This window comes from Sciurus carolinensis, chromosome 8, assembly GCF_902686445.1.
Source record: "Sciurus carolinensis chromosome 8, mSciCar1.2, whole genome shotgun sequence".
Lineage (NCBI taxonomy): Eukaryota > Metazoa > Chordata > Mammalia > Rodentia > Sciuridae > Sciurus > Sciurus carolinensis.
In genome coordinates, this window is record NC_062220.1 from 64,405,859 (window position 1) to 64,420,315 (window position 14,457).

At 37.1% G+C, this 14,457-nt stretch overlaps 2 protein-coding genes across 5 annotated transcripts in view; one reads left to right on the forward strand and one right to left on the reverse strand.

Annotated features, from left to right (window-relative positions):
- Positions 1-1,459: 1,459 nt before the first annotated feature.
- On the forward strand, positions 1,460-14,201 carry Pmpcb (peptidase, mitochondrial processing subunit beta). Its single transcript, XM_047561063.1, has 13 exons — positions 1,460-1,584; positions 2,623-2,763; positions 3,586-3,672; positions 4,022-4,151; positions 5,639-5,837; positions 6,190-6,269; positions 9,817-9,929; positions 10,833-10,976; positions 12,055-12,215; positions 13,218-13,303; positions 13,446-13,534; positions 13,691-13,766; positions 13,849-14,201. Exons 1-13 carry the CDS (start codon positions 1,483-1,485, stop codon positions 13,911-13,913), a joined length of 1,473 nt encoding a protein of 490 aa, XP_047417019.1. The 5' UTR covers positions 1,460-1,482; the 3' UTR covers positions 13,914-14,201.
- Positions 14,143-14,457, reverse strand: part of Dnajc2 (DnaJ heat shock protein family (Hsp40) member C2) — a 28,346-nt gene continuing 28,031 nt past the window's right edge. For all 4 annotated transcript variants that reach the window (XM_047561059.1, XM_047561060.1, XM_047561061.1 and 1 more), the window contains one exon: positions 14,143-14,275. In XM_047561059.1, coding sequence (XP_047417015.1) covers positions 14,201-14,275 — 75 coding nt within the window. In that variant the 3' untranslated portion in view covers positions 14,143-14,200. The remainder of the gene's footprint in view (positions 14,276-14,457) is intronic.

Genomic DNA, 14,457 nt, shown 5'->3' on the forward strand with positions numbered 1-14,457 from the left:
ATCTTTTTCTGAGCATGATTATAGGGATGCACAGGACAAATACCAAGTCTTATTTAGTTTTATGAGAGTATAACAGTAATAAGGGGTATTACTGGGGGTATGAGGACATTTTGATGTCAGTCAAGCACTTTGATTTCTTAACTACTCTGGTATACTTAATTTCTGTAGGTTTTATGTTCTACTATATTAACAAATAAAATTAGTTTAATGTTAAAAGGCAAATAAAAATTCTTAAAATTTCCCTTGTGGAATTCCACCTCATCCTATTTTTTAAGTGTAAATGATTTTTTTTAGAAGTGAAATCATTTGCTGGTTGTTTATTTTTATGTACAACCAGAAAATAGTGGGATAATGAATTATGGAAGGCTTGGACTGTTGGTGTCAGCTTAACATTCCATAGGTGGGGAGTTAGTTTTATATCCTACAACACAAAGCATATTAAGTGGCAGTTTGGAGTCACAGTCTTGCATTTAATGTCTTGAATATCTTAAATTACTTCTATTCCTGTGTTTTTTTAGAATTGTTTCCTGAAGAAGGCTACTACTGGATCATTGCTGTCAGAATTGTGTGTACTCTGTAACAACTTTGGTTGTGGAAGTCTTAGTTTTCCTAATATTTTTAATGTGCTGTGAAAGGTGGAAAGCTTGAATGTATAGTGTGTGTGACAAAGTTTTGAATTAGTGGGACCTAAGTAAGAACAGCAAAGATACTGGTATTTGATAGTCTATTAAGAAAAATTTGACCCCAAATTCAAAGGTGGAAAGTCACTGCAATAATTGAAAAAGAATCACAGTATAAGTCTTTTATATGTGTGTTAAGGATTGTATACAAAGTGAAATGTCTGTGTACTGATTCTCAATGCAACCAATAAAATCTCAAATATGAAAAAAAATTTCCCTTGTGCTTCCTGTGATTATATCTAAACACACACACACACACACACACACACACATGCATATTTGTATTTCTTTATTTTAAAAACACATTTGTTTTAGAAACATGAGCGAATCACCTTGGCTGTCCTTTATTACACAGCGAATTTAATGAGCTGAACTTGTGAATCACAGTAGAGGGAATAGGTAGCAAGAGAAAGAATTCCAGAAAGGTGAGTGGGAGTCAGATCATGAAGGGCTTTATCTGGTTTGCTAGAGACTTTGCTTTTAAGGACTGTGAGTTCTGGATCTTATTGCCACTTTTTCCAATCAATTCCATCCACCAATGGGATAATATATTGAATATGTTTGAATCCGCCATATTTATGCCTTGCACATTGTAGACGATCGATAAAAGTAACTGATGATTCAGAGGCTTGATCAGTATTATTTGGTACAGACCACTAACATCCCGACCAGGTCCCAAATCCTCCCACGACCGCTCAAGGGATGCTATTCCTTTCACGGCCACCAGGTGGGGCCCACCGTCTGTTCTGGGACCTCGGGTCACAACCCCGGAAGCACAATCTCCGACTTGCCCTCAGTGGAGATGGCGGCAGCAACGGCGGCCCGAGCGGTGATGTTACCGATAGCGAGGCGGCGGTTATGGAGTTTCACCCAGAGGCTCCTGGTCCGAGGCGCCGCCGGGAGGGTGAGCGTCCCTCCACTGATCTGGGTCCGTCCGGGGGCCGGCCATGCCGGGCCGCGCCTTAGTCCAGCAGACCCGAGCGTCGGCCCCACGGATCCCGACGGTTAGGTCAGGCCTCCTGCGGGCCCAGGAGGCCTGGAGCCAACGCCTGCCGGGCCGCCAGCTCGCCACGTGAGCTGTCAGTGAGGTGTAGGACGACCCTGGTCGCCTCTCCCTCAGCTAGTCCTTGTAAGGAGTGCCTGCTGACCACCGAGAAGGTAGTGGTTGCCAGTTGGGAGAAACCCGTTTCTTCCTAAGACTGAGCCCCGTCACCTGCTGGGCTTCCCACGAGCCTTGGGATAGTTAACGTAAAAATTTGTCTGTATTTGCATTTTTTTCATGGGACAGTTTCTAGCTTTCCCCAGAAGGATATGGGACTTTAATATATATATATATATAAAAGGAAAAACGACCGAAAGGCGAATAGTTCAGTCAACAAGCCAGTTGAGCTAGAGTGTGTTGGAATATCTGCACTAATTCCTATGCGCTTCCATTACCCTTTGTAATTCATTTAGCTTTTCTTGAACATTGACAACCCAAGTCTCATTTCTGTGTTAAAGTCGGTATTATATATTTTACTGACTCCCTCTCTCCGTCTGTCTTCTCTATTAATAAAATGAAATATTTCTGTGAGAGGTTTTGAAATAAAATTTGTTTCTTTCCGGGTAATGGTAATAACTGCTTAGCTTTCCTAAGGGAAGGGCATGTTTATAATGTTGCTAGCCTTAGGATAGTGATTGGTTAAGGAAGGTTTCTAGGTTCAGCAAAAGGGTGGATTCCAGTAGAACCAAAGTTAAGGAGGAAAGATTTTGTTTTTGTAGTACTTGTATCTAGCCAGGGCCCTGTAATTCCAGTGTTCTATTAAACTGAGTTAAACCCTCAGCCCAGGAAGGAGTATTTTACGGAGGGAGTCTATTTGAGATGAATTTGATGTTCTAATCAGTATTTAATACCAGAATAGTAATGTGGTTTGCTTCCCTCTCTTCCTCCTACCCCAACCAGTCATTGCATTTTGGAGGGACTAGATTGAGAAGTACACAGGCTGCTACACAAATTGTTCTGAATGTTCCTGAAACACGAGTAACATGTTTGGAAAATGGACTTAGAGTGGCCTCTGAAGACTCTGGACTCTCAACATGTACAGTAAGTGACTCAGGCAACCTCCTCTTGAGTCATGCCTTATTTAGGAAAGAGAAAACTAGTTAACCTTTAACTTTTCAATTGGCTTGTAGTTAAAAACAGTGGTGGTTATTTTGCTTTGATAACTTTCTCTGATTTGTGAACCTTTCTTCCAGTTATACTTCCATACTAGGTGCATGCATATCCTGTTTTATTATTTGTATCTGTTTCTTATAGGCTTACATTACTTATTTGTTGGTAGTATTGATGATAATGAAAGAGATATACTTTCTGTGTGAGATTTTTTGCATATGTCTTACTTATTTGATTTTTAAAACATTTCTTTGCAGTAGTCATCATCCCACTTGTTTTATATTTGAGGAAGCTGGTTCAGAGAGGTTAAATGGTTTTGTAATGTAGCTAATACATGGATTTCAACCTGAGTTTTCTGTCAATCCAGATTTTTGTCATTGTTTTGTTTTGGTGATGCTGGCAGGGCCTTGTGCCTGCTTATCAAGTGCTCTCCCACTGAGCTACATCCTCACTAACACCCCTCCCCATGTTCTTTATACCACAATTATTAATTGGCAGTAGTAGTGAGTGAGTTAGACTAATTTGGGTCCTTACTGAAACTCACAGGTAGATTCTTGTAGCACCCAACACCAGCCCAATGGTCAAAAAATTTAAGTCTCAGTTCATAGGACTGAGTGTCTCAGTTTACTCAGGTGAAGAAAACCTTAATGTTAAGACTGAAAAACATTTGTCAGAAAAGGAAGGAGACTGTCTCTCTCCTTCTGGAAGAAAATAAATGATTGTTTTACTTAGTTGTTCTTTGATTGCATTAAGGTTGGGCTCTGGATTGATGCTGGAAGTCGATATGAAAATGAAAAGAATAATGGAACAGCTCACTTTCTGGAGCATATGGCTTTCAAGGCAAGTTATAGACTTCTTGTACAAAAATGCATTCTCTTTAAAAGGCAATAGTGCGATTTTCATGCTTTAAAGGCAAGCACTGCACTTCAATAGTATGTCATGCTTTATTTTTATTTAGAGCAATATCTGCAATAATTACTGATAATTGTTTTGTAAAACTGAAATAAAATTTTTTTTGGAGTACAAGGGTTATTGGAATGAATATCATTTTTGAAGCCTAATCTACTTTAGAAACCAAATTTGTCCTTGCATGAAACTGACATGGCTTTATCCTCCATGTTCATTATCTGAAGTGTTTAGAGTAGATGAAGGATAAAGTAATAATTTGTTTTTATTCTTTCATTTCAAGGGTACCAAAAAGAGATCGCAATTAGACCTGGAACTTGAGATTGAAAATATGGGTGCTCATCTCAATGCCTATACCTCCAGAGAACAGACTGTGTATTATGCCAAAGCATTCTCTAAAGATTTGCCAAGAGGTATTATTTATACTGCAGATAATGTAATTTTCATGAGGGGGTCAAAAATAACTTAGTACTGTTTTTATGTGTGTCATAAGAGAGTAACCCCCAGAAATATGAAAAAATGAGCCAATCTCTGGGAAAGACAGAGAAGCCTCTGCCACTGAATACGGAATAAGTAGGGGCGCAGGGATCCTTGACAAATCTGAAGTGGAGGTGCTCTCTGAAGCAGCTCCAACTTTGGGGATTTGCTTGAGATTTTTATCCCCTCAGCTGGATGAAGTTGGTGTATGAGGTGATAGTTAAGGTATTTGGACTATTGGTCTTGAGAAATTTTTGTGATCATCCATGTTTCTCATCAATATGAAATTTATCATACAGTTTTGTTATGTATATATTTATAAGTTAAATACATTACATTAGAAAGAAAAGAGATTTAGATTGAAATTTAAAATACTAGGAAATAGGAACCCTAACTGCAGTTTTGAATGCTATCAGGCTAGACTTCCAATCCCACATAAAGGAGAATTTTTTTTCTTGCCATGCTAGGGATTGAACCTAGAGCCTCAGGCATGCTAGGCAGTCTGTCTACCTTTGAGCCCCAGGAGGATCTTCAGAAAGGAATTCTGCTCCCATATATCTGTGGGCTTTTCCCCACTCATCTTCCTGAACCATGGTTCATCTGTCTGGACAGATGGGTTTTATTTGATTTCACTGATAATTTTAAAAAGTAATTTTATTGATATTTTCATTTTGGTTATGATTTCAATCCCAGTTTACTTTAACACTTTGTTATGTTCTTAATATTTGAGCATAATTGATTCAGAGGCAAGTAAAAATTTAAAGCCAGGGTGTAGAAGTTTACTGTAGAGCAAAAAATGAATCTGAAGATAATGTTTATTTTGTATTTAGTAAAATTTATATTGTGATTACAACAGACATGAATTAGGTTTTGTAAATTTTTTTTTGGAGAGGTATATGGTTTTTCTTGTAAAATCACTTTACTTTGGCTTTTTAGCAAATTAGGGTTTGAGATTCTTACAATTCTGTACGTGGTTCATTGGAGGCATGTTTTAGACTGTGGTGATTCTTTGCTTCTTTATGTAGCAGCCTCATTGCTTTGGGAAATTAAAAAACAACTTCGGCGATATGAATGCTTCTTATATACCTACTTTTTTTGGTCTTATACAGATAATTTTCTATTTTGTAATTTTCATACAGAATAATCTATATTAATGTGCAGATTTCCATGTTTTTTTAAGTCATTACAGAGTGATTGCAGCTTGAAGATTTTTTTTTTCCCCCCAAGCTCTTCTTTGCCACAGGGGTTTATATTTTACATTTTTAATTTTAATACTGTCCTTTTAGGTATATTGAATATTCTCAGGTTAATCATTTAGTATCAAATGATGGTCATTGTCATGGTTTCTGATATTGCTTTAAGAGATTTTAATAGTAAAAATTAAGATTCTTAGTGTTTCTGCTTATGTTTTAATTTCAATTAGCTGTAGAAATTCTTGCTGATATAATACAAAATAGCACATTGGGAGAAGCAGAGATTGAACGTGAGCGTGGTGTAATCCTTAGAGAGATGCAGGAAGTTGAAACCAATTTACAAGAAGTTGTGTTTGATTATCTTCATGCTACAGCTTATCAGAATACTGCACTTGGACGGACAATTTTGGGACCAACGGAAAATATCAAGTAGGTGTAATTCTCACATTTTAAAATTTTTGAACAGAAATTTTATGACATTCACAAACTTTCAAAAAGTATGTTTCAAAATGTTTTTTGCCTGATAATATGAACAAAATCATACAGCTTCACTTTAACCTCATGTAACTCCCAGGTGTCTGGGCTCAGAGCTACTTCTGGAATAAGCAGTGGTGTCAGATTGGTCTTTATTGATATAGAGTTGAAGTTTTTTGATACTTGTTGCCTATTTCTGATTGCTTGTAACTCTTAAAATACCTGTAAGGTCCTGTTTGATTTCAAATATATTATGTTAAGATCTGTGCTTTTTATTTCCTTTAAAATTGCTTTTCCTCATTTACAGATCTATAAATCGTAAGGATTTAGTGGATTATATAACCACACATTATAAGGGGCCAAGAATAGTGCTTGCTGCTGCTGGAGGTTAGTCAGTTTAAATTTCTATAAATACAAGTTGCTGGAGTTGTGTGCTTATCAACTTAATCCTGTTAGGCGATTTCCTCAGTTTTTATTTACAGGGAAAATTGTTCAAGTGTGTTGTGTTAGGCATTTCCCTGTCGTCTTTTAGTAGGTTTCATTTATAGAAAAACTTAATGAACCATTCCATACATAAAAATACATAGTAGTATTTACTTATAAGACTAATTTACTTATAAGGCTAATGAGTGAACTGGGAAATAGTTATACTTGGAAGTTAGTGTTCTACAATTAGAGACTCTCTTGAGATTTTAAATTACTCCTTGAGGTACAGCTTCATCCTTGGTCAAGCATGGAATGGGTATGTTCATTAATTCTTTCATTTGCTCAATCATTCACTCAATAGATCTGCTGATTACTGAGTACATAGGGAGCCATGAGAATGTGTAATGTGAAACCAAATATGCAGGTGGCATCAGATTTCCTTGGAGAGTGTGTGAAACCAACTAATCAAAGAAAATGCACTTCTGCTACATTTCCTGGCAATGTGAATTTATACCAACAGTACTTTTTTTGTGGGGGAGGCAGGGGTACTAAGGATTGAGTCTAAGGGTGCTTTACCACTGAGTTACATACCCAATCCTTTTTTTCTCAGTGCTGGGGATTGAACCCAGGGCCCTGTGCATGCAAGGCAAGCACTGTATCAACTGAGCTATATCCCCAGCCCACCCAATCCCTTTTTAATACAGGGTGTGTCTAAATTCCTGAGGCTGGCCTAGAATCTGTAATCCTCCAGAGTTGCTAGGATTATAGGTATGCTCCACCACACCCAGCTCAAACAGTACATTTTAATTGGTGTCTTGTTTTCTTTTTCTCAGTCTTTTAATTCTAGAGCACAGTGAAGCTAGATGGAAGAGTGTATGTCATTTTTTCTTTAAATTACAGTATATTAAAATTCTGGTTCCCCTGGATATACTTCTGAGCTGATTAGTTGGAAGTAATGGAGAAGATAAAAGTGAAGTTTAAATATCTAAAACATGTTTTTCATTGTGGCTCTTAGCTAAATCATGTTACCTTTTGTGTGGCAGACAGTAGCACTGAAATTTTTGAATGCCCAACATTGTTTCTAAAATGACTGACGCTGACTGGGGCTTAGTTAGATGGGGCCTCAGCCGCCAAGCTTTCTGGGACCTCTGCCGTTATTGGTGGCACATGGACACATTATTTATGGCTTTCAGGTTGATGAAATTCAGGTATCTTAGTTAATGGTGTGTCAGATTTATTAGCATTTTATTGGTATATAAATGTTGATCTGCCTTATAAATAATGGCATCTTAAATTCAATGAAATAGGCCATTTATTTTACTCTTCTGTTGTCCTTTTCTGAGTTACCATTTCAGCTACCATTTTTTCTTTTTGGTAGCAGGGACTGAACTCAGCCCTTCTTATTTTATTTTTTTGGGTACCAGGGATTGAATCCAGGGTGCACTTACTCATTGAGCCTCATCCCCAACCCTTTTTTATACTTTTATTTAGAGACAGGATCTTGCTGAGTTGCTTAGGGCCTAAGTTTCTGAGGCTGTCTTTGAACTTGTGATCTTCCTGCCTTAGCCTCCTGAGCTGCTGGGGTCACAGGTGTGTGCCATGACACCCAGCTATCATTAGTGTTTAATCTTCAGGATTTATAGCTTCAATTTGCCTAACAAATTTTTGTATTTCAGTTTCATTAAAAAGAATTATAGGTTCACCTGCATTTTAGATTGGGGTAACTAGAGGTGGTAGTGGAAGAGGAGCCAAGTATCTGTCCTATACAACCAAAAGGGTAGGGTAGGTAAGTAAAGGTAATAAAATAGTTATGTTATCAGGTGCTGAGAATTATGTACCTTATGGTCTTTCACTCTGCAACTGGCGCCACCACAATTTTCTGCTTGTTGTTGTCCTCTGGATTAATAATCCAAGGTGACTCTCCTACATAGTGATTCCAAAAATAACATTATTGAAATGAGTTTTGAGATGAAACTTGATTCTGTTTCTGCTGGCAGGTGAAGTCTGCACTCTGCAGCCAAGACAGTGCAGCTCTTAATGGCTCCCTCCAGTGTGGCAGCAGACCCCAGCAGCTTATTACCAATTTCTTCTTTCTGGGTTCTTGTCTTCAGAATCCAAAGAATGAAATTCAGAGACCAGGATGAGTGAGTGTAAATGTAGGATTATTCAAGTGTTCACAGAAACACAATTCCTGCAGGGCTAGAGAGGAGCTGACAAGCCTTGCTATCTCAGTTTGCTAGTCCTAGGGGTTTATATAGCACTGGGGGTCAACACTATTGGTCCAAAATTATGCTAATTAGGGTTTGAAAAAGTACTAATGCTATTGGTGAGCCCTGAATTCCATTCAGGTTCACCTTACATTTTCTTCCCACTTCTTGGGAAGTGAGAGATTGAAGTCAGTGTAATCATGCATGCTTGGTGGGGAAGGGGGATCTGGACCTGCATTGGTGCATGGAGTAGGTGTCTGTATTGGGCCGGTTAGATCCCTGGCAGGATGACAGGTTGGTATGCATTGGCTCACCTGTGGCACTGGCCAGCCCTGCTTCAGGCCTGCATAGAAATGACAGGCTACCCACAGTTGCAGCCCACTTGCCTCCTGCACTCCAGCCCACCTAGGGTGTTGCTGTGCTGCCCCACTGCTGCTTCTTGGCAGGGACCAGTGGGCTGGTTGGGTGTGTGGCAGCAGGGGAGATGTGTCACCATCACACACTGTTGCTTTACACCACAGATTTGGAAAATATGGGTATAATTTGTCTTTTATATCCTAATAGAATATTTAAAGAAATCTTATAACAGTATATTTTAAAGCACTTGCACATGTGTAAATTTGTTTTGTAAGTTTATATTTGTGTTTAAGAATCTTTCCCTGGGTTGGAGTTGTGGCTAAGTGGTAGTGCACTTGCCTGGCATGTGTGAGGCCTTGGGTTCAATCTTCAGCACTGCAAATAAACAAATAAACATAAATAAATGTCCCTTGACTCCCCCCCAAAAAAATCAGTTTTGGGTATCAAGTATTCAGAAATTTAGATGAAACTTTTGTTGTATTCTGATAATAAAATTTAAAGAATAAAGCATATCCGTGTATCCAGCTTTCTGTAAATGAGATGGAGTCCTTATTTGTATTCTTTCCTATTTAAAAAAATAACCTATTAAAAATGGACCTTTTTTGCTAGGTTGCATCCTAGAACATTTTATAACTTAATATAATGTTTGCATAGAATATGGTATTTTCAAATTGAATTACTGTCCTAAGTTGTAAAATTCATATTGATGAAACTCTCAGTTCTACAGAATGAGAAATCTGCAACCACAGCCTTAATAGTGCCAAGGAAGTAAGTGTTATGAGCCATTTACTCTTAAATGGCTTTTAATGAATTTGTGCAAATAGTTCATGTGTAGTGTACATCACATACCACCTAGAGTTTACTGAAAAGTAAAGTATTGGCAGTTAGTTGTCTTAGATTGTACTGCTATTACATACAAATGAAAATCTGTTTTTTCAATTTAGGTGTTTCCCATGATGAACTGCTTGAGTTAGCGAAGTTTCATTTTGGTGACTCTTTATACGCAAATAAAGGAGAAGTGCCAGCCCTGCCTCCCTGCAAATTCACAGGAAGTGAGGTAGGGTAAGCCCCTAGCTATAAATTAGCCTTTTATATCTTTCAATTTTGAGATGGGGTCTTGCTAAATTGCCTAGGCTGGCCTTGAACTTGGAATCCTCCTACTTCAGCTGGGATTATAAGCCTGCTCAACACTGCCTGGCAAAATGTGCATATTAATTATAGGAGTAAGATAGAAGAAATCTAAACTGAAACAAAAAAGGCAAGAGAATGGGCGCATTTGCTTACATTCCTTCCTATTCCATGTTATTTAACACTACTTATTTTTCTTTTGGAAGGAAGAAAAGTCTTAAAAGCAGTGTCGTAATTTGATCTGTGTTTTTCTTTGGCACTATGCCCATTTAAATAAAGTAAAGTATAAAATCAACCTTATAAAGGGCCCCGAATTTTAAATCTTAACTTGGGTTTACTTTTGGCTAAGTTCTGCCTACAGTACGTTTCTGCGGGTAGCTGTTAAAGCCAGAATTTGCAGGGAATCTGCTACTTGTCAGCTATACCCTTAAGCCCTGTTAGTTTGCCAGTTAGGGTGATACTTGAAATAGTATGTGGAGAGGTCTGATGTTGGAAGCTGCACAGAACTGTATTATTGGCAGTACAAAAATAGACCTGTAATGCCATTATTAGTTTAAATTTACATAGAAAAGTTCAGATTGATGAACACAGAAGGTGAAATAATGCAGTTCTTTTGGACCAGGTGAACAATCTGTAGTATTTTGGTTGGAGATCTTTTGGTGAAAGTAATTATTCCTTAACTTGTCAAATTCTTCCAAACTGTACAGTGTAATGAAGCCTGATAGTTAAGAAACAAGTATCATGGTGATGAGCATTTTAACTCTGCTAATAGGACTGGTGAAATATATATTATGGTAACCTTGACCAAAAGTTGCCCCCCCCCCCCCTTTAGATTCGAGTGAGGGATGACAAGATGCCTTTGGCACACCTTGCAATAGCTGTTGAAGCTGTTGGTTGGGCACATCCAGATACAATCTGTCTCATGGTTGCCAACACACTGATTGGCAACTGGGATCGCTCTTTTGGAGGAGGGATGGTAAGTGATTTTAAGAGTAACTTTCTGTACTAATTGGAAGATAACCATGTTTTCCTGAATATAAGTTCTTTGTGTAAGAATCCTCCCTTTTGAAATGGCAAAAATGGAGCTTTTGCTCCGACTTTTTTTTTTTTTTTTTTGGTACTGGGGATCAAACTCAGGGGCATTCGACCACTGAGCCACACCCCCAGCCTTATTTTGCATTTTATTTTAGAGATAAGGTCTAGCTGAGTTGCTTAGCGCCTCGCTGTTGTTGAGGCTGGCACTGAACCTGTGATCCTCCTGCCTGAGCCTCCTGAGCTGCTGGGATTACAGGCTTGTGCCACCTTGACTGGCTTGTTCTACAACTTTTGCCTTATAAAAATAAACTGATCATGGATTGCATCTGGGCCAAGAAAAAATCATCTTCGCCAGAGTTTACTAGTGGAATAACTGGCAAAATAAGGACAGAATTAGTTAATAATTACTACTATAACATTAGTAATGGTAGTTGCTAATAATTATTGCAGTAACTATAATAGTTACTAATGGTTAATAGTATATCAATTTTCATAGTAATGAGGTGTTGTAAGAAAAGTAATACCTTTGTATTTTCATTAGTGCACACTAAAGGATTTAGGGACAAAGAAGACTATCAAAAGATTTCTCTCAAACTATTGAAAAAAACATGTTTAAAGAAAAAGATAAAGCAAACATGGTAAAATAAGTTGTTAAAGAAATCTGGATAAAGAGAAATCTTTTTCATATAAATACCTTAGGCTTCACATACAATATCATTTCAGATCATTAGGCATATGTAACCAATAGCCCTACATATGGGTTGATAACAACAATGTATTGTTTTATAAGTAGGTGCAGCTACTACATTAATTACAAGAATTCTTTGCTTTTACATTGTGCATTGAGCCAGATGAGCATAATTCTTAGTCTCATTGAATTTTAAGTTACTGAGATGTTGCTGGATAAAACTAGGAAACAGCTTTTTAGGGCATTTGCTATTTGCCACATATCTCATTATTCTTTCTGGCAATTTAGACATGCACTTAACAATTCTCTTCAACTATTGTTTTCCTTATAGAACTTATCTAGCAAGCTGGCCCAGCTCACTTGTCATGGCAATCTCTGCCATAGCTTCCAGTCTTTCAATACTTCCTACACAGATACAGGGTTATGGGGAATCTATATGGTTTGTGAACCAGCCACAATTGCAGACATGCTACATGCTGTTCAGCAAGAATGGTGAGAAAAAGAATTTTAAGTCATTTATTATCTAGGATTCATATTCTAGGCCAGTTTTCTTTTTATATTTTATGATTATTCTGTGATGGTAATTTTAGCTTTTAAAGTAGTAGTAGCAATTGTCATGTTTGTTTTTTTTTTTGTGCCCAGGGCCTTGTCCATGCGAGGCGTGCACTCTACCAACTGAGCTATATCCCCAGCCCAGTTGCCATGTTTTTAAAGATCATAGGTATTTCCTCCAAGCTTCCTGAAAGTTGCTTTATACTATAAGACAATTCTTAAATCTTTTAGAAGTAGATTACTTCATACAGAAGATCCTAAAACAAACTAAACAAAAGTTGCACAGAAAATATCTCTAAAAGTTATCTGACTTGGAAAGGTAGGGTATGAAATTGAATGAGAAGTTGCTTTTGTTAAAAGAAAATTTAATGTTTTAATTGAAGACTAGTATTTTCAGTCAGGAGATAGGCAGAAAGACTCAGTTTCTTAGAACTGTTTTTTCTTAAGCTGTTACCTTTCCTCCATCATTCTTAAGTGGCTCACATCTCTTATTATATATAGGCGATAGCTGTGACTATAATTTATTAGTTTTAAGTTAGAGTCTACTGATTTTGAGAAACCAGTGAATGACCCACTGACCTATCCCCTAGCATATCAGACCCCAGCAGGTAGGAAGGTGAAGTTTCAAGATGATTATAGAATTTCTCAAACTGTGATCAGCTTATTTTTATATTGTGCTGAACCTTAGTCTCCTATGAACAATTACATAAATTTATATGCATGATTTGAGAAAATAACAATATCCGGAAAAATAATTATTATTTTAGCTTTTGCTTAGTACTGGAATTATTATTAATTTAAACTTTTTACTTAGTTGAAATCAGAAATGCTTACATATTGTGGTCTATGTAGAATGTTACTTCTCTCCTTAAGCCACTAATTTATAAAATCACACAGCATTTCCCAGCTATTGTATAATACCAGCTTCTCAATGTTTCTTAGGACGAGGCTCTGTACAAATGTCACTGAGAGTGAAGTTGCACGAGCCAAAAATCTTCTGAAAACAAACATGTTGTTGCAGCTTGATGGTAAGAGTAAAGTACTTAGGGGCTGGGGATGTAGCTCAGTAGTAAGGCCTAATATGTACAATGCCTTGGGTTTGATCCCCAACACCTTAAAAAAAAAAAAGACTTTATACCAATACTTAAATTTTTTCTTCTCTTTAACCAGGTTCCACTCCAATTTGTGAAGATATTGGTAGGCAGATGTTATGCTATAATAGAAGAATTCCCATCCCTGAGCTTGAAGCAAGAATTGATGTAAGTAGTCCTTAGACATAACTGGATCTTGTGTAAAAACATTGTTAAAAAGCTGAAAATACAGACCCTAGGGCTTGCTTTAGTTTTTAAGATTCCAGACGTAGAATTTGTTTTTACTACAAAAAACTCTGACAGACAGTATCTTCCTTATTTCAGGCTGTAAATGCTAAGACAGTTCGAGAAGTATGTACCAAATATATTTATGATAAAAGCCCAGCTATTGCTGCAGTTGGTAAGCTGGTTTTCTTTTCTACTATGCAGAAAGTTGGCCAGTACTTCTCTACTAATTTAAGCATCTTCTTTTTCATCCACAGGTCCCATTGAGCGGCTACCAGATTTTAACCAGATTTGCAGTAACATGTTCTGGCTTCGTGATTAAAAAGTGCATAATTTAATTATTTTAAACATATTTATAAAACTAAGAATCTTCATTTTAAACTATCAATCCCTAAAGGAAAATACAAAAATGAAAGTATTTGGAAATTTGAAAGAAGTCCTATGTCATACAAGACCACCACCCCGATGATCATTTTAACAATCTTTGTGCTCTGAAAAATTATTTTGGAAGGAGCACTTTGATACCATGAATATAATTTTGAAAGTGAAAGTTTGTATAGTATTTTCAGTTTTATTATAAAAATGCACACAATAAAGATTGTCATTATGTCATTTCTTGACTCTACTTGCATTTAACACTTGCTCTTGAGCAGCTTTCTTTGCTTTTACCATCTCGACGAGTTCCTAGAATGGAAAGGTAATTTAAATTAAGAAGCTGTCACTTTAAAAACAGACATATCCAGTATTTGGTATAAATATGTAAATAATTCAAATTGGATGAACCTTAAAAATTAAGATGGTACTGAAAAAATAGTTGATTTTACTAACTATCAGGGCTGGAAAGCTTCTAAGGTTTCTGTAATTTT